Genomic DNA, 23569 nt, shown 5'->3' on the forward strand with positions numbered 1-23569 from the left:
ACTATGGAATTTTGTAGATGTCATTGGCAACATGGATGCCAATTTTTGGCGTGCTCACTTGGTTGATTGCCTGAGATTTACCTGAAAACCAGCTTCATAGTCTTTGTCTCCAGCCAGACTTCAAAAGTGATGTCACGGGTACCAAGGGTCACCAGATGTAGGTCAAGCTGATGACCTTTCAACCCTGACCTCGATGGCGATGAGGTTAGCAGGGGGTTCCTTGACACTGTTTAAATAAGTAAAACAAAATTACACTTCAGCAAGAAAACTTAATAAGTTATTGCTGGAGATTATATTTGTTTCAATAATCACTCTTTTCCAGCAAAACAGGGTGTTCCTTGATATATGCACTGTTCAAGTAAATCAAACAAAATTTACGTTTGTTGCAAATAAATCATACAATACATTGCTGAAGATATTCTTTTGTCTCAATTATCATAATTTTTTCTCCAAAAAATAAAGTACACATAATTAGACTGATTTGAAAAGTTTAAATTCAATGTCTGTATCAGTATCGGTACAAATAACTTAAATCAAATCGTTATTAGAAAAGAAGATGAATGAATCTCATTTTGTTGATTAATGGACACAAATGTACAAGATTATATTTGTGGGTCTTTTTTTGGAACAAATTGATATAATCCACACAAAAGAGAGCACATAATGCAGACAGCATACATAGCAATAATATCAGTCATATTCTGTTGGCTTTATAAAAGTATTACAATTTTTTTTATACATTTCCTGCAATAGAAACGTGTAGTAGTACAATGATTTTGTCCATGAATTGTGAAGTATTTTAGGCAAATATACAGAAAAAGAAGAAAGAGTTGGCATATGATAATATAACTAAGTTTTTTATTAAAAGATATCAACAACAAAAAAAAGAGAACAAATTTTTTTCTTACAGCTGGAGAGTGAGGATGCACTAGATGAGTTTGGCAGGTATCTTGTTCTTGTTTTACTCTTTTTCATCTTCTCTCCCAATTCTCCTTTCCTCCTTTCTTCCACCTTCAACCACATAGCAACACCCACCCCCTTGTTAAGTGGTACAGTCCATGTTACACTATTCCTGAGAGGTAGCTGTGTTGCAGCAACAGTCCATGCACTGATGTCTGGAGTGCTGGAAGACTCCATTTTCATTGGCAGAGGGGTGTTTTGTGTGTTGGAGGGATTGGGAAGGAGTGGAAAGGTGATGGTGGTGGCTGGCTGGGTGACTGTACTACTGGCTATGGTCAAGAGCGATGATAATAGACAGCTCTGAAAAAAGTTGAAAATCAGGAAAAATACATCTAATTTTTTACCCTCAGAAATGACTAATAAATGAATTCTTGAAGAGATTGAAACTGACATGACTGTGTCTTTCCAACAGCCTGAATCCAGTCCAGTTAGGTAAATCCATAACTCTACTGAGGCAATAAATACTCTTGATGTATGTGCAACAAAAAGACATACCATTTGGCGTATTAATTGAGTGGTATTGAAGTACCCCACTGCTACGTTGGCATGCGATGGGCAAGTGTCAGAATGTTCAAATTGCCTTGACATCAGTCCACAGTGCATAGTTGCTGGAACGCTGATTACTTAAACCAAGGTCCCAGATTCAAATCCCAGTTGAGGGAATGTAATTTTTTTCACATTTTTGTTCTCCAAAATTAGTACTGCAGTAGTAATCATGGTTTTTAGGTCTTACCGCTTCCCTCCACTTTGGTACTATTCTGTGCATCCCCCTCCTTAATTTCAACCATTACATGAATATCTCCTTAGCCAAAATGGTGTAATACAGATAGAGAAAGATGTAACCCCAAAGATTAACCATAAGACAGCTTACCATACATGACCATCGTATAGCTTACCATAGGCGATGACGGTGATTGGAATAGGGAAAGATATCCTCTTAACTGAGATGATGTAATACTCCTCTCAACCAACTCAGAAAATAACTCTAGGAGTAAAGCCCTCTCAACTATGAAGAAGCAGAAACAGATAAAAAGTCACATTTAATTATAGGATTAATTAGAGTTAGCTTTAGGAGATTATATAATTCACATCAAATACTTTCATTCAATATTACTACAGAATATATCAAGTAATACCATCTGTTGTCGACAGTTTTGATTTAATATCCACATACTCTTTACATCAGAGATCTTCTTCAATTCAAAGTTCATGCCAATATTTTCTGTCTTTTTTTTTTTTCTTCATTAATTGTTTTTCAGACCACACTCTGTCTTGTAGAGATTGCTTACCACTAGTATCTTGATGGTTATCTTGTAGAATGGTGCGGTATCCATCCAAGATGATGGTAGGGATCCCACATTGATTCAGACTCGTCTTACAGGAGTCATTACCCTTCACAAGGGAGATGAGTTGATTCAACAGAAAGTAGAGGACTTTCTTCTTAGCACACCCATCGGTGGTTGAAAGGACCTCTAACATCAGCTGACACACCTACATTAAACACATATTCAGAAAGAATCTCAAACATTTGAACATGTTGTTCACATTCTATTAATGAACATGTCTCATCAGGCCTCTAAGGAGTTGCAAAAAAACTTACTTTCAATAACAAATCAAGTATAAGTCCCAAAATCAAGTACAATGTGCATTGCAAGAGAGTTGAGTTGAGTTGCAAAATTTGCATTTTGTAATCAAAGGACTTGATTTTCGGATTTGAGCTTGATTTAGAATAGGACATGAGTTTCTTGTAACACTGCACTGATCTAAGCATGGCAGATATGTATTCACATTCCTATTTATGCAAAATGATAGAATGATGGACAAATCAACTTACTACAAACAAGTTTGCCTGAAGGGGCATTAAAGGGGGGGGGAGCAATGTCATGAGTAAAAAGGCAGATAGGACAAGAGGCAAAGAATAGCAGCAATGCACTGGGACTGTATACACAGAATCTATCTCACTGTCATTAATTCTTAACAATCACAGAGAATACATATTTAAATCTTGTACGTATATATTTAATACAGACATAATTCAAGAGTAAATATCACAGAATCTCCCATGAAACCTAATAGCAGCTATGATATTTTTCATGATATTGAAAATATATTTTACAAATAATGAATGTTTATGAGTGCAATGGATAGAATACTTCATGAGGTGAAAAATGAAATGATCCATTCAACGAGGCTTAGCCGAGTTGAATGGATCATTATTTCATCTTTCTCCGAATGAAGTATTATATCCATTGCACGCATGAAAAAACATTCATTATTTGGTTTATATGACACCTGAAAATTGATTTTTTTTTTTTTGTTCACATGAAATTTATGAATTTCGATGCATGAAAATATGCTCATGCAGTGCGAGTTCGGCCTGTTGATTGTTACGTCATTAAAACATGCGCACTGCCGGTGCCTGCAGCTGCAGTCTCGGTGTGCGCGTGCAATGGACAAAATCGTATGGATCCAAAATTGCACGATGAATGGATCCAAAATTGCACGGTTGATGACGTCATTGCAAAATGGGCTGAATGAACGATATCAAACAACCAATCAAATCACAAGGATCTATCTAGGTGTCATATAAATACTTCTGATGAACTTCCAGATGTTCTTTTATTATTGTTACCATAGCAATCAAGTACATAATGAATGACCTTTGACACGAACCTCAGGGTAAACCAATGACTGTTGAGATTGAGCAAAAATCAAGTCTTCTCTGTCTGGCTTGTTATCTGTAATTAAAGAAAACAAAGTGGGAAATAATATTTGAAATTGGCATGATGTAGAAAATCTGAATGAGAACATTATTTTAGTTTTTTCAGCAGGCTACTGCTGCTGTAGAAAGAGAATGTCACAGTCAAGGGAGGGCATGACCATTTGTAATCAGAGAAAAGCAAACAGGAATATATGGGAAATTTAAAATGAAAGAATACTCCAGTGACTGACACTGCTCATATTGTTATCAAATTTCCATAACAGATCACTTTTTAATATGAAAAAAAAAATGCTTTAAATCTTTTCATTATCAAGTTTATCATGACCTTTTAATCAATTGTAAGAAACTTTGGATCATAACTGTTTGTTAGGTGACTCAACTTCTATTGTATTTATTTTTTTAACAGCAGGTGGCATGTGCGAAGAACCGTAAAACTGTTCATGTGAACTATTATGAATACTTCACTAGATCATGGTAAACATGGCTCATACCTTGTTTGACAAAAGACTTGTAAAGCTATAATTTTCTGCATCAATATAATTGATTTGCCTATGTTCTCTTCAACAATTACTACATCAACCTTGTTAAACTGAGAAAGACTGTTCAGTAATTTTGCTTCAATGCACAGATTCCCAAGTCCATTTTGGTGATTTTATTCAAAATATGCACATGAAGGTTCAGTATATCTAGACATCAAACACTGACTGATTTTTGAATTGCAATGATTCAAACAATAATACCATGCAGGATACAAAGCTCTAACAGTAGGCCCCATAGCATTCTTTATTGACCTCAATTTACAGTTCTAATCATCAATAGCATATTGACAGCACAAGGTGTATACAGTCAAACCTGTGTTTAGTGGCCACCTCTCAATAGCAGCCAGCCACCTCCCTATAGTGACCACTAAAACACACTCCAATAGAGGCAGATTGTGTGTATAAGAACCTGGCTATGGCAGCCACCTGTCTATAAAGGCCACATCATGCGTTTTCCTTGGTCACTATAGACAGGTTCCACTGTAGATCTGGGTCCTGTTTCATAAAGACTCGTTGTAATAACAAATGCAAAAATTCTATATCTAACTGACAATAAGCCAATCAGATTGAAGGATTTCAATAGCTTATAACTGTTATTGTAATTTGTTACTGAAAGAAGTTTCATGAAAGGGACCAAGAAATAAACTAATACCGAGTGATTCTGCCATCTAGCTAGTTCAGCAGCAGGCTTTACTAGACCGAATCAACTACTAATCCATTTATGGGGCACTGATGGTAACAATGCCTGTTGCAATGGTTGTAATTTGTACAAGTGGTAATAATAAACCTTACTTGTTAGTGCATCATCTCTTTCATCTCTCTCGCTGTCGGCCTCATACCCTCCTTCAGCACTCCATAGATCACTCATCTCACTGCTTTGGTCATCAGAGGCTTCTTGGAGCTCCTCAAGATTCCAACTTAATCCATCTACACTATCATCCTTAGGCTGGGTAAGAACAAATAGTGTTTTCATTAAACCATGAAAAATTGAAAAAATATAGCTCATTTTAATACTTGAAAATTCTTGCTTTTTTATATTACTCTCATCCTCAGTTTGTCGAGAAATATACAAAAATCCAAATAATCCTTACTATAAAATTTCCTCTTTATTCCTATGAAACATCCTAAATATCATTTAGAATTATTGTAACCATGATGCCTTTTTTAAGTCTATACAGTTGAGTCTGCCGGAGTTGATAAATTGCCAAAGTCAATTGTCTTAGTTTGATTTCTAAACTTAAATTTGAACAAACTTCTGTGGTTACAAAAGATTTGACTGAGACAGACTGATCTGTTCTCTGCAAAACGTGAGATCGTGCCATTATGCCAAGTACAAGCATAAGGAAAAATATTGGGCATCTTACATAATACTTTATATTCCAATCACTTGTGAATTCATATCTTTAATACTTGATGAAACACCAAGACCCATGTAACACTGAAATTCAAGATTGATTGCTGGGCTAAAATCTATGACTGATTCCATTAATAATATGTGCAATCAATTGCATTTATTGATTGCGTGAACAATCACTAATCTTTGTGTTACAGTACCCTGTCCTAGAGCCCTCAACACAAAGCTTAGCAATCATCATAGAAGAATATCTTTACGATTGATTGCATTGACTACAATGCACAATCAATCGTGAAAATCAAGTGTACAATCAATCGCTATCCTTGTGTTACAGGACCCCGGTCTGTCTTTACAATGGGCTAGCATACTTACTGAATTCCTTGAGAGGCTACAGATCTGATACTGTGATGAGTCTAGGGGTTCTAGTTGGGCCAGCTTTAGCAAGGTATCAGCTACAGTTCTACCTAGGTTGGATCCTAAGAGGTCTGACTCAGTCAAGTGATGCTTCACACTCCGAAGAATGAGGCTCATCCCTTCTCCCTTAAATGAAAACATAAATTATGAAATAATATCATAGCACGTGGTGCACCTCAGGCAGTCTCACCTGGATTACACTATTCAATATAGAAGCAGTACTACTTTGACAATGAAAATAGAATAATATTCACAAAAAACACCAATCATATGATAATAAATACTAGGTTCATTGACCCTAAATGACATTTGACCTTGATCGTGTGACCAAGGACTTGTGCAAGATGATCATCGATACTTAATCACTCTTTATGTACCTAAAATTTACCTAATGGTTTGGACATAAGATAAGTTTTAAATGTTAGACTGATCTATAGTCTTTTAGTTTAGTTGGAAGACTGTTACATAGATGGAAAGCATCAGATGCAAATGTGTGATCTCCCCATGACCGACTGGTTTTTGGAATAGAAAGATCAAGAGAAGAAGTCTTAGAAGAGTGAAGACCAAAACGACCAGGGTCCTGTAACACAAAGATTAGCAATTGATCATACGATTGATTGTACATTGTAGTCAATGGAATCAATCGCAGACAAAAGTTCTACGATCATTGGTAAGCTTTGTGTCATAGGCCCCAGAATTATGAAAGTAAAGAAGAGATGAGACGCATTCTGGTGAAGACGTCAGAGAACGATATGCTATCAGAGGAATTTTATTATTAAAAGCAATTTTACAGTTAATATAGACATTACATTGATCTAACTTTTAAAATTTGAACTATACAATCCTATTTGTTACATGTGTCTGTGATGCGTGGTAAATATGAGGCCCTGTAAATATTGCACCAAAATCATCAGTCTTCAAAAGGCGAAAATTAAAGAGACCGGAAAATCATCACAATTTCATTCAATATGCTACATGTATTGAAATTAGAATCCCCAGCATCAAAATTATTATGTATCTTGAAAATAACGGCACAACATATACACGACGCATCAAGTTCAGGATTTTTTTTAAAAGACCCTTGCAATGCTTATAACTCATATGTCTGTACATAGTGACCTTGAATATAAACAGATATTCTATAATTAAAGCTCCATTAGAATTCATGGTCCAGTGGAAGTTTAAGGATTTCCTATTTCCTTGATTAAAATATGCTGCTCTCTGAGAATATGAGAATTATCAACAACAAAAGGGTGACTTTACTTTTATGATATTTGCTTATCAACAGCACACAGGGCTGAAGGAAGTCAAATGCAGATAGGTATAAACAATATGAGTGGATATTTGACTTACTATGATTGTATTTTTTCACAAATACCTTTGGAATGTGTCTCAATTAAATTGGGCATTAATTTAAAATTATTATTATCATTATTATAATTTATTTTATTCATTTATTTGTATTTCATCTATTTACCTATTTACCTATTTATTTATTTTTATTTATCTATTTTATTACTATTATTATTATAATTATTTTTTTTTGGGGGGGGAATGCTCCAATTGTACTAATTCATCTTAACATAATTTATTATTTCCATCTTACAAGCTACATGTTATAACTGGACGTTTCAACTAAATCCACTCAATTTATTCTACAAAATGCAACACAATGTATTATCTTGCTTTCGTCAAGCGTCAAGGGTCTATAGAACAAGTAAGTACAATAGTACTATCAACCCAAGTATGCAAGGAATTTCTTCCTGTTGTGATTCAATTAATATTTATTGGGCACAATGAGACATATTAATTTCTTACCTTTAACTTTAATATTCTTAGCAATTACGGTGCACTTTGACATACAATTACGTATTGGGCAATTTCGCACTATCAAGAATGTCTTACAGGTACAAAAACATTATGATTTGAAGCATTCAATTATCCCAATTCAAGATTTAAATATCAATTATATAGAAAAGTAAAACAAGAGCTGATAAGAATGATAGCAAAGGTGAACCAAAGTGCAATTCACTTCAATTGAGAAATTTACTTGGGAGGTCACGTACAAAGAAACAATTTTTTCCAGTTCCCATCTCATTATGGATACATGTCATTATCTAAAAACATTAAAGGTATTAATATGATGGCAACTAGCCCCATTTCAATTTTTGATAAATAAGATGTATTTTCAACTTGTGAAAAATTCAAGCCGTTTGAAAATAAAAGTATCAAACTATCAATCTTCAGAACAGTTTGTTGTTTTAACAAACTTGTACTGCATGCATTTCAGGTAGTTGGTTTCAATTATTAAAAGTTCAGTCTTACATTTAAAGTTTTATATATTACAGATATTAATTGAATGCTTGAGCGTCTACAATTGTGCTAGAAAGTTTGTGAACCCCATTACAAAATGCACTCATTCATGCTGAGTGTTGAATGTAAACAACAACACCACAATGTTCAGTGAGCCCAGAGAAACAAACTTTACTGAATGTAATATTTTATCACCCAACTTTATAATTAAATATCTCAAACTCGGCAGAAAGAAACAACAATGTGTCAATTTTCTGGTGGGGTTCACTAACTATTGAGCACCACTATATGGCAGCTCGGCTACAACGAGGGTAATAATATGATACAAAGTGTTACGCGCAGTAGAATATATTAATATCGTAACTGCGCTTTATAAATGGTCCATATTATTATTTGGGGGGGGGGGTTCATGTACATGATCTAACCAATCTTGAGTGAAAAGCAAAAATTGGGATGATTTGAAGGCATTTGATACAAGTCTAAATAAAAATTAACTTTAATATTGATGATGATCATCAGCAATGAACAATGGGCTAAGTACGCACACCTTCCTACCATTGTATAATGCCACACAATGTATTTTAATAATATAATAATAATAATATAGGCATATTTACCCAGGGAAGCCAATTTAGTTCTGATAACTGTTCTCCCAGCGGGCCCTGCTATTATTATTATTATTTTGATAATACCATGAGTATGTTGTTCTAAATCAAAGTTTATAATGATGACCATTTTGTAACTACATGTATGTTGTAGGGCCTCAAAAGAGTAAACAAAACTTAAATTCTGATAGAGCCACAAAACTAAAACAGGAGGTTTATCAATGAACAAACAAACATATTAATGGTAAAAGTAAATTGGAAACAGATTATTATAGCAAATGTATAAAAGAACAGGGAATGATGAGCTATTCAAATACTAAATGTGGCAAGGAGAGCCTTTAAAGTGACAAATGTACTTTGAATATTGACATATTCATGTGCATGTTGCAAACAAAATAAATGAATGATAGGATTTTTATCCAAACCACATTAACTTGATGGTTAACCAAATATTATTACAGGAAACCTCAGATAATTCATGCAATGATTAATAAGATTAAAATTCAACAGTAAACAATTTTGATTTCAAATCAACACCCTAATAACCTTTTTCATATTGATGAGTGAAAAAAAAAAATCCAAGTTTTGAAGTGCATTAAAATCAATTGACAATCATTTTGAGACAGTTTCTTCCATGTTTACCTGGACCATACTTGAAGATCAGAGAAGTATTCAATTTAAAATCTATATGTTTAATGATGCTTACCTCAAACTTGCCTGCTGCTACTTCTTTAGAAAGTTTAAGTTGTATCCTCATAAGAGATCCCACAATGCTAAGCATGATATGAAACCTATCCCTCTTGTTGATTTCATCATCAGTATAGTTCCTGGTGGTGTCCTGCAGAGACTCTAGGCTGATTTCCAACACTTCACATTCCTTGGTGATCTGAGCTAACCCAAGGAATGACTCATTCAAGATCTTGTAGATCTGACTGGCCACAGAGCTTTGCATGAAGTGTTCTGAGAAACCTTGACTGTACACGATTAGATTAGCACAAGTCCTCCAGACATCACTGGCCATGGCAAGTCTTGCATCTGGGAGAACACTAATACTGTCCTTTGGCATGAAGAGCTTTGGTGGTGTCATTGTGTTGTGTTGAGAGGAGTCTGAACTGTTGCTGTCTGACATTGTCCTATCAGGAAAGGCTGCTACCCCTTCATGGAGAGTGCCTAGTACTGACTCGATGCTTTGATGTGCCAAACTTTCAAATGGTTCATCTACGATTTCATAGGATGATAGAAGGCGGTCAAGAGAGCGTTCATGCAATCCTCCAGACTGATTTTGATAGCTACTTCCTTCGGAACTATCACTCTTAGAGTGAAGGTCGTCAGGGATAACTTCTTGGACAATGCCTGTAAAGGCATCTAGGACACTAACCACTGTGCTTGCATGGTCTCTCCGGCAATTAGATGTGTTGTATCTGACTTGTGAAGTAGAGCTTGTTGCAGTTAGAGATGATGCAGCACTCAGTACACTGTCTGCTGTGTTACTCCTGTCTCGTCTCATTTTCTCTTCATCACCAGAAAGGATGATGACCTCAAACACCTGAAGGACATGACGTCTTGTAGTGTCCAACTGCAGCAAGTGCAGAAGCTGGTTCAAGCCTCCTTGACTAAGAAACAGCTCCTGGGCAAACTTAGACGTTAATAGAATGGGTAAAGCACTAAAACAGTATTCTAAGACAGTTGATGAAGTGATACGGTATGGCAGCCGAGGAGTAGGCACAACTGACTCCTCAGGGCCTATTGGTCTAGATGATTCAAAGCATGGCAGATAGACATGAAGATACAATTCTTGTTTAATTTGGTAGTTTCCATGCTTGACAAGATGCAGCAGATGCCTAGCCACCTGGACGCTCAAGACTTCATTCACCCCACTCGTGATTAGGTTAGCATATGTTCCCAAGACCTGCCACCGAGACTTGGTGACATCCCAATCTTGGATGCTACCATCGCTTCCAATTGCGCTATCACTAGTCCTACTATCCGTGATGCTTCCAATGTCTAACTGACTGCCTGTCAACCTATGTTTCACATCTAACTGGACACATTCTGGACAAAGGTCGACTGGAATCGATTCAGCCTTCTCACCACCACGCAACTGTTCCAGGATCAACTTTGCTACGACACTGAGCAGATAGTTCGATAATGCTAGGGATCTGTTTTCAATGGAATGCAACAGTTTGCTGAGGATTACATGTGGAGGTATGCAACAGCAGATCCCTCCTTGTTCCAACATTCCTAGTAACCTCACAAGGGTTACTCGACATTGCACTTTTGATATCAATTCTAAGACCACGTCCACTACTGTAGCGATGCAACACTTGCTCCTGTTTGCCCTGATGGGATTCCTGTCCACCAATCCACCACTTGCAACATGACCAGCATCAGGGTGACCCTGCTTATCTTCTTCAAAGGCAGTGTAGGTCATTCCCAGCATGCTGTGATGGTGATGCATGTAATGACTGTAATCGCAATTACTGTGTGTTCTCTTCAGACACTGGAACTTATGAAGGTACTCCAGCTTCGCTTTCTTAGTAGCAGTGGTAAGCTTACACATGGAGGTTATCAAAGAGATGATGATCTCCTTGATGTTACGGACCTTCTCACCATCATCCTCGCCACTTGACAGCAATCCATCCATTGCCTCGATTACCATGAGGAAGAGCTGATATCCTCCATACTCTTCAAACTCATTTAACATGGATAATCCCTGCGTCAAAACAGTTTGGTTGTCATGGCAACTATACATCACAAAGGAAAGGAGTAGAATCACACCTTGCAGAATTTCGCTAATGTATGTCATACCTGCTGAATCAACTTTAAATCCGGGCACAGATGAATCCTTCTCTGGCAAACTTCCATGATCATCACCTGATCCTTCAAACACAGAGTCTGACACTTCAGGCTCATCTGCCTCATCTCGCGCAAAATCATCTTCTTTCTCTTTAGTCCTTTCCGACAGAGAATGCATGATCTTTTGAGCAGAGCTCTTTGCCTCCGACAGGAGAGATTGCAGCAACCCACTAGACGATAGCTCTTGAATCTTCTGATGCTGCGTTAGACTGTACAAGCAAACCTTCAAGACAATGCGCAGGATAAGTCTCTTCAATGCACCAAGGAGTTCCGGTCCCCAGTTGTAGTCCAAGTTGATACCCTGGCCTGAACACTTGTGATCAATCTTCACAAGCAAGTTGGTGAGCTGCGGTGCAAGGAAGAGACTAAGTGAGTTTCTATGAGCTGCGTTCATGGCTTCACTAGAACACAGCTTCTCCAAGAGAGACAAGAGAGTTATGCACAGGTCGAATGGTGTAGTGCTGGATAGATCCATACCTGAGAGTCCATCATCAACACTCATCCTGTGCCTAATGATTAGGTTTCCACCATTCCATTGGTACTTTGGAATGGAGTTCCTGAAAGCCATCAGGTAGTTAGCAGTCACTTTGTGCTTTCTGATGTTGCCCGAGATATGCCTGCTCCTGTACCGTCTCCCAGGCTCATTTTCAGAATCTGTGCTTTCTTGCTCTCCTCTGTTCCGTGGTAGCAGGCTCTTCTTACGTTGACTGCTCACGCCTGTCCTCTGTACCCTCCCACCTCCCTGGTAGGAAGTGGTTGTCCGAAGAAAAGCCGTCTTCTTGCGGTAGACATCATGGGTAAGATGAGAAGCCATTGCTGTAGGTGAGTCTAGTTGACTGGTCTGTCTTAGGTTCTGTCTGGCAGGAAAGCACGTCTCCATCGGTGGCACCAGAGTGCCCACATCTGCAAGAACAATAAAGGAAAAGGTATTCCTGTTAAGAGTACTGCTGGGCAGGAAAGGCTTTTTTTCTTCTTGAATAAACAGGAAATATATACTCATGTAGTAGCTACATCCCTTTACTCAACAAATAAAACTCTCTTTCCATTAAAAGGTCACATGCTTTCTCAAAAACAGAGAAAGAGCAAGAGAGAGAACGAGAGAGGGGACAGAGGGGTACAATGGGAAGGATTGTATATTGTGAATCTGCCTCTCATGCAGGTGATGCACAACAATAAGCACCAAGATCTCTTTTGCTTCCTGTTACTTGTGATGAAAAATGATGTTGGAAATGTAGACCTCCACCAAATATAATGTAAATACAAACCAAAAAATAATTTGAATATTTTGATAATATAATTGAAGATGACATATCCCATTACTTTCAATTTGAATTTTGAATATAAAAATGTAAAAAAAAAATCCTTCAATTATGATTTTAGTAGGAATCTCACTGAGAATCTGTTATTTCTTGGTAAATAAATAAATTTAGTATCACAAAGCAATAAAATCCAATGTGCAGTGAAATGATTCATGGCTTTTAAAAAATACATTATGAAGGCATTTCTCAATATTACAACAGAAATTTCATGGTCTATATTGTTTGTTCACAATGGTGCATCCAAAGAAAGTGTCTAATCCGGATAGATATCACGGTGAACAATTGGCCGTTTTGTAGCCATTTTCTAGGGATTTTCCCTCCCTTTTTATTGTCAGTTTACAGTCCTTTTAAAAAATGGCTAGCAAAATGGCAAATTTTGTCCAATTAAATTTCTCCATACACCACTATTCTAAGCTTTGAAGAGCATAGACTATAGGGTCTGGGATATAATTATGGGAAGCCAGAAATATCAATCATTTCTGAACCCCTTATGCTTCAGTAAGTTTACTGGGATCTTTCCCTTGATTTAATGGTGAAGAAAGTCATTGTATAGATCATTTCAAAATGGTTTACAATGCTCTGAGTGCAAACTATGATGATAAATTGAATGATCAGGTAGTTATGGAGATCCACGTCACATTTGGCACCCCATAGTCAAAGTACAACTTTAGACAAGAATTTGAATTTTGAAAATAATACCCATTGGGTTTTAGTTCATGAAACTGCTCTGAATCTGCAAATTTTTTTCCATTTTGCACCACTAATCTTTATGGTTCAAAGCATGAGATATACTCAGGCTTGGTTTATAGGTTATACTGAACTATGTCAATGCTTGTACATATAAACAGTATGCAAAAGGGTACAGGTAAATAATCAGGCAAAAAAAATATATTTTTCGCAACTTACTGCCTAAGTCTGCAACATTATAAAAGTTGTAACATTCAAATGAATGGGGATTTCCAGGGCTCCTTCTTGAGTTTGAATGGCTCTTTTGAGCACTACTTTAGGGGCTAAATCACCCCGAGCCCCCATGCATTTCTTTCTGAGGCCCTATATTATAACCCTGATAACTTATATTTTGTATGTTATAAGTACATATATATGCACATCCATAGCCTGCCAATACCATGTTTGTACAAGTATGTAAATCAATAACTCTCAAGCAACTCTCTGGTCATGTTTGTCACATTCATCACTTTGCACTCTACAATGTACATGTACCTTTAGTCCAGGATAGAAGGGGTCGAACCTTGTTTTTTTAGATATACAATGTTTTTTTATGGTTTCTTGTCAATTCGAGGGTGCTGATTCCGAATCTGAATGATGCCACTCGTGTAACCTTGAGCATTTTCTGCAAATTGGAAAAATCCAATATGGCTGCCAAAATATTCAAATTACCCATGAAAATCATAAAATTGTCCACGCATTGGCTGTAAAGTACATGCAATTGTGCTGCCGGAGTGAAATAATATCTGAAAAAAAATATTTGTTACAAAATATTTATTTTCTTGATATTCAAAATGGCCGCCATAGACCCCTGTACAATATGAATGGGGAAAATTAATTTTCACAAAAGTGCCAGCTCTGAAATGCAAGTAATAATGATCTATGAGGGAAGTAATGTCTGAAAACATGATTGCTAATGATATATATCATTTGTTATGTCATGTATGTGATAAATCCTGTATTTTGATATTCAAAATGGACTCCAAAAGCCCTAACACTATTATGTACAATGTGAATGGTGAAAAAAAAAATAACAAGAGTGAACACTAAAATGCATTTTGTTAAGATTAACGAGTGGAATACTGACTAAAAAACATTATTGTTAGCGAAATTTATTATTTAACATGCCATGTATGTGATAAATCCTGTATTTTGATATTTAAAATGGCCGCCAAAGGCCCTAAAATTATAATGTACAATGTGAGAGAGGACAAAAACAATCACAAGGTGAGCGCTAAAAACACATGTTTTTGTGGTAAATTAGTGGAATACTGCCTTAAAATATAATTGTCAACGAAATATATAATTCGGGATTCATGTTTGTGTAAAATATTGTATTTTGACTTTCAAAATGGCCGCCAAAGACATTGACTGTATTATGTACAATCGATCTGGGAAACCAATTTTCACAGGAGTCAGCACCATAAAATTCATATAATTGTGATCTAAGAGTAAAGTATTGTCTGAAAACATAATTTATAACAAGATATATCATTTATTCTGCCAGGTAAGTGATAAATAATGTATTTTGAAAGTCAAAATGGCCGCTACAGGCCCTAACTGTAGGCCTATTATGTACTATGTGAATGGGAACATATAATTTGACAGAATTTGGCTCAGTTACATGCTTGACTAAATGGTGTTGCATGTTTGAGTGAAATATCGTCTGAAAATATGATTTCTTATGAAATAGATCATTTCTTATGTTATTTAGGTGATAAATGCTATATTTAAAATTCAAAATGGCTGCAATATGCTTTTTTTGTGGAAATTATCGTTCCCCATTCAAATTTTACATATTTAGATAAGGGACTATGACGGCCACTTTTCAATTTCAAAATGCAGCATTCATCACCTTTATGGCACAAGCTATGATATATTTCGTTAGAAATCATTGGGCTTAGACAATACTTTACACTTACATCAAAATTAAGCATTTTTTTATAGTAAAAATTATCTGTCCCCAGTTACAATGTACATACTACTTTGGGGTCCTATGGCAGCCATTTTGAATTTCAAAGTAAGGCCTTTATCACCTTCTCGACCAATATGAGATGTATTTAGTTATAAATCATGTTCAAGACAATATTTAACCTGTACATCACATAGTTACGTGCGTTTTTGGTTCTCATTCTGGTGAAAATTATTTTCCCTATGTGCATGTTACATAATTTAGTCAGGGCTTGTAGCGGCCATTTTGATAGTCAAAATACAGTATTTATTACCTACATGGGAGAGGAAATGCTATATTTCATAAAAATCACGTTTTCAAACAATATTTTCCTTATACAACAGAATTATATGGATTTCATAGTCAGGCAAATCCTAATTCTTTTAAAATTATTTGTCCCCATTTACATTGTAGATAATAGTGTAAGTGCCCATAGGGGCCATTTTGAATTTCACAATATAGCATTTATCTCATGCATGACAAAGGAAATTATATGTTTCAATAGAAAACATGTTTTTAGAGAATTTTTCACTCGTAGATAACAATTACATTCATTTTATTGTTCTTACTCTAACCTTGTGAAAATTAGTTTCTTCATTCGCTTTGATACAAATAGGGCCTATGGCAGCCATTTTGAATGTCAAAATACAGCATAATTACCGAAATGGCAAGGGAAATGATATGTCTCGTTAGAAATCATTGTTGTCAGACATTGTTACACCAATATTTCACAATTGTTGGCATTTTATAGTCAAGCAAATTCAAATGTGAAAATTACTTGTCCCCTTTTATATATTGTACATGTATACAGTATAAGGGGTCTATGACAGCCATTTTGAATATCATAATACAGCATTTATCACGTTAGATAGTATAAAAATGACATAGTTTTGTTAATAATCATGTTTTCAGACAGAAGTCCACTCGTGGGTCACAATCACATGCAATAATAGTGCTCTTGTTCAAAAATTATTTTTCCTATTCATATTCTACATAATAAAGTATACAGGTGCTTATGGCGGCCATTTTGAATATCAATGAAATCAATATTTTGTCAAATATCGCTTTTCCAACGAGTATTTCACTTCTGCACAACAACTACATGTACATGCATTTTATGTGTGGGCAATTTTATGAATTTCATGGGTAATTTGCATATTTTGGCGGCCATATTGGGTTTTGCCAATTTGCCGAAAATGCTCAAGGTTACAAGAGTGGCATCATTCAAATTCGGAATCAGCACCCTCGAATTGTCAAGAAACCATAAAAAAACATTGTATATCTAAAAAAACAAGGTTCAACCCCTTCTCTATGGGGCCTATCATGGACTACTTTGGTTCTATAGAAATGCACTGTGTAATTTGCCTACTGCATTGATCTGAACAATTCTATTGACTTTTCTTCCACTACATTGCAAACAATGGGCTTCCAGACACCAGACCATGAATGCGATCTTTGATGCTTTCAGATGAACTGAGATAATTGTGATACAGTATATTGACTATCCTCTACAATACAAATATCCAGTATTTAGTTTATAAAAAAAAAGAAGCAAATTTTAACGATCCAGGGCAGCATCAATGTTAGCATTTCAACACAAGGTTTCACATACATTATTGTTAAGTGCTCTCTCCCCCCAATATAAAATATGTACAAATACGTAGATATGACCATCCGATTGTTATTTTCTATAGGGTCAGCGCCCCCCCCCCCCCCCACTTTCAAAACCATTCCGTGGACCCTGGATACTGTACATTGGACTACCCTCAACAAATATCCATTATTCGCGTTAAAACCCCCACAAACTTTCAACGATCCAGATTCTAGAGTATCATCAATGATGGGCTAGGTAATAATATTTCAATACAGGGGTTCAAATGTACATTATTGTTTGGACTCGTGCCAGGTTGACCTGGGTAAGGTCACACACAGATCATTTCTCCTCACATGTATGGAAAGTTTGACTCAATACAAAACTATTACTTTTGAGCTACATGTATTTAACTTGACTTGAATTCATTGCACCGATTCTAAATACACACAAACGTAGCACTAATATTAAATATTATTCAAGAGAACTGTTTTTTTATGAGCACTCCACAAATTAATGCAAACATCTCTGTAAAATTGGTTTGCTTTCAGATCATAAACTAAGCAATCAATCTCAAACAGTTTGTAGAAAACAAAATTATTCAACAAGGTTTATCATGAAGGGTGTCGGCAAGTGTTCCGACTTCCGAGAAATATGAGTTTGGCTTTCATGGTTTTCTATTCAATTCAAATCAAAGTTCAGTATTAAAGAAGGATGAGAAAGAAATGATGTGCATAACTTTTTTTCTAGTCCTCTTTTACTACATGTATTTTACGAAGAAGAAAGTTACTTTTCAGGAATTGGGTAGTATACACAATGAATGGCAAATGAAGCTGATCGAGAATTTTGCTTTGCAGGTATTCCAAATTTATGAATCCTCTGAATATTTTAAAACTCATTCTTAATCAAAATTGAGCAAATTTCACCAAAGTGACCAAACTATTTTTTTTCTTCTGGAATACATGAAACGAAACCCCAACCAACTTTAACTGATGATCTTCCCTTTAAATCAAGTTGTGAACTTCCGTTTAGTAGTAGAGGTCATCACCTTACAGTCCAAAGGTATAGGAAAGGAATATTTAAAGCACTAAAAGGTAGTGCATCAAATTCAAGCAATGGAATATACAGTATATGCTTACATTGTATGTGCTACTTGTATCAAAATACCGTCAGACCAGCCAAAATATCACAAATTATATCCCTTACTTAAGATTGTTGTATTGTGAGTGTACACAAGGAGAAAATGAATAGTTTTACTACGGAAAACGTTTGCCATGAAATAGTTCATTTTCCTTGCTGACGTCACGCATAGTCCATTTTTTCCCTAGGGAAAAGTGAACTATACGTTTTTTGACCCCCCCCCTACCTCGCGATTCGCGAGCTGTGCGGCGCGATGCGAGCAGAGCGCTGCTCAGCCAAACGGTACTCTCCACTGCATGCCACGGGAAACTTTCGGCGAGCTGCACTTACCAGGTGCGCTCGCCGAACACTGATCCATACGGCAAGACTTATTATTTTCTCAACGATTGTTCTATATCGACTTATTAAAAATCGTTTTGCTGTAAAATGGTATGAGTGGAAGGGATATAAAACAAATATACAATGACCCATTCTCGGAACAGGCCGAGGGAGAATAGTACTATGTGATGTTCCTTCGATGCGAATAGTTTTAGCCAGATCCTCGAGTGTCATTGTATATTTGTATACTATGCACCGACAGTTGTGCTCGATAGTTAGTGAACCCCACCACAAAATGCACTCATTCGTTCTCTGAGTGTTGAATGTAGACAGCCACACTACAATGTTTGGCAAGCCCAGAGAAACACAATTTATTGAATGTAATATTTTATCACCTTTACTTCACAATCAAATATCTCAAACATGGCATAACATGAATGTAAATGTTCATTTTCTGGTAGGGTTCACCAACTGTTGAGCACCACTGTACATGTACATGTACATGTATATGCATGCGAGCATCAAAGAGGCCAAAATTTGGGACTGAATTCCAAGCCCCCTGGATCAAAGCAACAACCAGCATCATTTTTACAGGAAATAGTCTGAATTTTTCAGATCTGAGCATGAAAGCTATTGCAGGGAGTAGGTTCACCATGGAAACCAGCCTTGAATAGACCGAACCCATTTTCACAATGTAAAGCAATACTTTCATAGAACTTTATTTGTTAATTAATATGATTTATTTCGATATGAATATAGATTTTGCAAGGATTAAATCACTACAGATGGAATGGTACAATAGTGGCCAATAACTAGTCTGCTGCGCAAACCCTTCACTCGAGTAAAGGGTCTGAATTGCAGCCTACTCATGCATTGTGTACTGAAGGCCCTCTCACTTAGGAACAGCCAGCAAGTTTTGTATGTGCTAGTCTTTGCTTGGAGACACATTTGTTGATCAAAGTTTCAATCAGGGTCTGTGCCTGCAGACTAGCCAATAACTAAACAATGAGACAAAAAATGTATTTACATTCAGTTTCAAAGTTGTTGTAGCAATATCATTTTCCCGAGCAACCATATTCATTTAAGTTAAGAAATAATGTAAGCCACTTTTCGGCTTCTTACTACTAGAGGAAGAGGATGACAAAGGGCTACCCATGTACAGGAAGAATTACCATCCTGTCAATATTTCCTGTAAAAAAATAAAATACCCTCTACAAGTATGTTTTTCACGTGATCACTCTCTTTCCAGACTTGTCATTTTCTTCTCCCATAATAAACACGTATGATAGCCTGGGCTATGAAAACTCTTTAGTGCACAATGGTTGGAGAGTTCAGGTTTTGGATATTTAACTACTTTTTGTCAGCTAGAATGTGAATGAAATAAATCTTGATATTAATGGCGCAGTCACATTTCCTCTACGGCGGTCATACGGCGAGTCAAAAGCAGCCGTTGTAACATTTTTGTAATAGCTACATACAGGTGGTTTGAATATAACAGCTGTTTTCGACTCGCCATACAGCCACCGTAAGGGAAATGTGACTGCACATTAATCTTAAATTTCAAACACTAGAATTTAATTGAGCAAATTTGTTCAGAACCAGATTAAATATCAATACTGTGATCACTGTGTAAGCATCATACAACTCTTTGGAAGGATCAATGAGACTTTATTTTCCATTAATGTGTAATGAATGCAAACTGGGTTCGAGTATTGTTTATCATTAAGAGAAATAATTCACTAATAGGCCCCATGAAACAAAATGTCCCCTAAATTTAAATCCCCAAAGATGCCTTAGTCAACAAACAAAATCAAGGATATCATTTTTCATTCTTCTTCCAAAATGCTAAATAAAACGTCTTATACATTTCATGTACTTCTGGAATGGACATCTATATCATTATTAAGGATCTCCATTAGATCTCAAAACCAGGAGCTAAAAGTTTAAATTTTCTGAATTAGGGATATCATTTATTATCAAACTTTAATATATTGTTCATTCTTCTTCAAAAACGCAGTTAACAATAATAATCATAAATCATAAAATGTACTCACTTTCGGATTGGACATCTATATCATTATTCAGAAAGTCCATTATGATGAACAATCTCAAAACCGGGAGCTCAAAGTTTCAATTTTCTGAATGAGGCAATCATGACAAATCTTCCTATCTGCTAACATCCATTAATACAGTATGTTCATGTAGGCCTATCTGGTATAATCAGCACGGGTAAATCAGTTCAATCCAAGACATATCACATCATGTACATGGAGCGGATCCACCCATCAAGGTATCATCTTCATAATTAAACATGTACCACTGTATAACACTACCATCCTCTCAATTTATATCAAAAGATGTAGATCAAATCAAAATGGTAGAAGTCCACTTTCTCAGCACAAAGCTGGCAATTCACTGGCAAAGGCATGGTCAGACAGTCAATCACTGAAATCTTACATCAGAGATGGGATTACAAAATGATATAAGCCTTGCATTATATACATAATTTTTTTTCTCAGAGTAAACATATGAAGAGAACCTACAGACCAAAGTACGATCATTTTAAACATTGACACGGGGAGGCGTATCAAGCTAGTAGAAGGGGGAAAGAGACACCAGCCCATAATTCTGGAATTTGGTTTAGCTTTTAATAAGTGGTTTCAGACTTTCAAGTAGCCAAAAAATGTGAGTTATAATTAGAGTTCAGAATATATGGGCCATAGAGTTTAATTACTTATCCGATGTATTTTTGATCTACCGTAGAATGAATAGTGAACCGATTTTGAAAAAAAATAACTGAGCTGAACTAAATGAAACTGAAATGAAATGATTTGTATTTGAATTTTGATGATATGGAGAAAGGGTGCTTTGAAGTTAGTCTGCAGCAAAGACTCTAATTTGACACTTTCTGCATATATATCTAGACTATTTAGTGGAGACTACGCTCAAAACTCAATGGAAGAAGCAGTCAAAGAATTGAATCTCATCTCCCTACTCCAGACCCTGCATTATGCAATTTGCAAGAATCAAAGGTATAGTTTTTAGTGTCATATATCATAATAAGGTGTAAAGTACTGTTTATTATATTGTAAAGTTGTTGGATTAACATGTACTATGCTGTATATTGATTGTATTTATTTGTATGCAAACTATGCATGGTACGCTTTTCAAATAAGGAAAGTACACATTCTTATTATCATTTCGAACGTGCATGAGCAAATATGACTCCAGAAAAAATGAACTTTGAAGTTTACAGCAATCGCACAGAGCTGATAAAACTCAGAGGGGTATTTAAAATGAAGTATTACATACATAAATATAGAGTAAACAATGGTTTGAAAACCAGTTCAAGAGGCTGTGTGGACTACCCGTTCATAAAAATACCTGTAAATTATAAATTCAAATTATTGATGCCTTGTAACACCTGATGATTATTTAAGCCAAATCTATAAAATGTTTCATTCTGGTTAATCTGTAGGTTTCAGGTGCTTTTTATCAAAGTAACTTTAAAGAAAATCACTATCTCATCTTGGCTTGGATTTTCAAAGAATCCTATTTACAGACAAATTAATATTCCTTCAATCTTTAATGTGCACCTGGGTATATTCCTTACTACTTAAAGGTCAAGTCCACCCCAGAAAATTGTTGATTTGAATCGATAGAGAAAAATCAAACAAAAATAACGCTGCAAATTTCATCGAAATCGGATGTAAAATAAGAAAGTTATGACATTTTAAAGTTTCGCTTATTTTTCACAAAACAGTTAAATGCACAACTCGGTGATATGCAAATGAGAGTCGATGGTGTCCATCACTCACTATTTCTTTTGTTTTTTGTTTGAATAATACAATATTTCAATTTTTACAGATTTGACAATAAGGACCAACTGAACTTAACCATAAACTGTTAAAATAATGGTAATGCCACATGTTCAGGGAGAAATAAAACTTTGTTTCACTTGACGAGGAGAAAATTAGAATATTTCATATAATAAAATACAAAAGAAATAGTGAGTGGGTAACGTCATCAGTCTGCCAATTTGCATATCGACCAGGATGTGCATATAACTGATTTGTGAAATCAAGCGAAACTTTAAAATGTCATAACTTTCTTATTTTACATCCGATTTTGATGAAATTTTCAGTGTTTCGCTTGTTGGATTTTTCTCCTTTTTTTCAAATCAACTTTTTGTTGAGGTGGACTTGTCCTTTAATAAGGAATCATGTTCTCTGCATCTGAAAACTTTACAATGCAAAACTTTATCTGTGGCTGTTGCCACTACGGTACTGCTATTTGTTTTACATTTGCTTTTTTTTTTTGGGGGGGGGGGCTGAGGGGTTGGGGGTGTTTGGGGTGGGAGGTTTATTAAGAAGGAAGTGTCTTTTACATGTACATACTGTATATATAGACTTTTTATCAAACTTCACTCATCCTCATCTGTCCACCTTCAACTCGCAAATGGTCCTTGAACCCAGACCCGCTAGTCCTCAAACCCAGACCCTCTACGGTGATCAATTAGATTGAATACCTACCTTTTTAATCAGTAATAAATCATAGTAATTTTTGTTGTTACTAGTATTTGATATATTATTCTTTGTAATTTGTTAAATAATCCTCCATGCATTTTTCCTTTAATTTTTGGTAGTGTTAAGTTTATATTATTTTGTATTTCATTAATTCTATCTAGCTCTTCAACTCATTTGTTTAAAGGGTATCTAGCGCTTAAGACAATGCGTATTATTTGCTTTAAATGTTATTACT

At 35.8% G+C, this 23569-nt stretch overlaps 1 protein-coding gene across 3 annotated transcripts in view; it reads right to left on the bottom strand.

Annotated features, from left to right (window-relative positions):
• The window catches only part of LOC129264527 (lysosomal-trafficking regulator-like), a 56660-nt gene extending 43998 nt beyond the window's left edge, over nucleotides 1-12662 (bottom strand). For all 3 annotated transcript variants that reach the window (XM_064102541.1, XM_064102540.1, XM_064102539.1), the window contains exons 1-8: nucleotides 9614-12662; nucleotides 5948-6115; nucleotides 5014-5167; nucleotides 3634-3698; nucleotides 2250-2451; nucleotides 1857-1966; nucleotides 909-1260; nucleotides 82-226 (exon numbers count right to left, since the gene is read on the bottom strand). In XM_064102541.1, coding sequence (XP_063958611.1) covers nucleotides 82-226; nucleotides 909-1260; nucleotides 1857-1966; nucleotides 2250-2451; nucleotides 3634-3698; nucleotides 5014-5167; nucleotides 5948-6115; nucleotides 9614-12643 — 4226 coding nt within the window. In that variant the 5' untranslated portion in view covers nucleotides 12644-12662. The remainder of the gene's footprint in view (nucleotides 1-81; nucleotides 227-908; nucleotides 1261-1856; nucleotides 1967-2249; nucleotides 2452-3633; nucleotides 3699-5013; nucleotides 5168-5947; nucleotides 6116-9613) is intronic.
• Between the last annotated feature and the right edge of the window lie 10907 nt (nucleotides 12663-23569).

The sequence above is a fragment of the Lytechinus pictus genome, chromosome 7, assembly GCF_037042905.1.
Source record: "Lytechinus pictus isolate F3 Inbred chromosome 7, Lp3.0, whole genome shotgun sequence".
Classification (NCBI taxonomy): domain Eukaryota; kingdom Metazoa; phylum Echinodermata; class Echinoidea; order Temnopleuroida; family Toxopneustidae; genus Lytechinus; species Lytechinus pictus.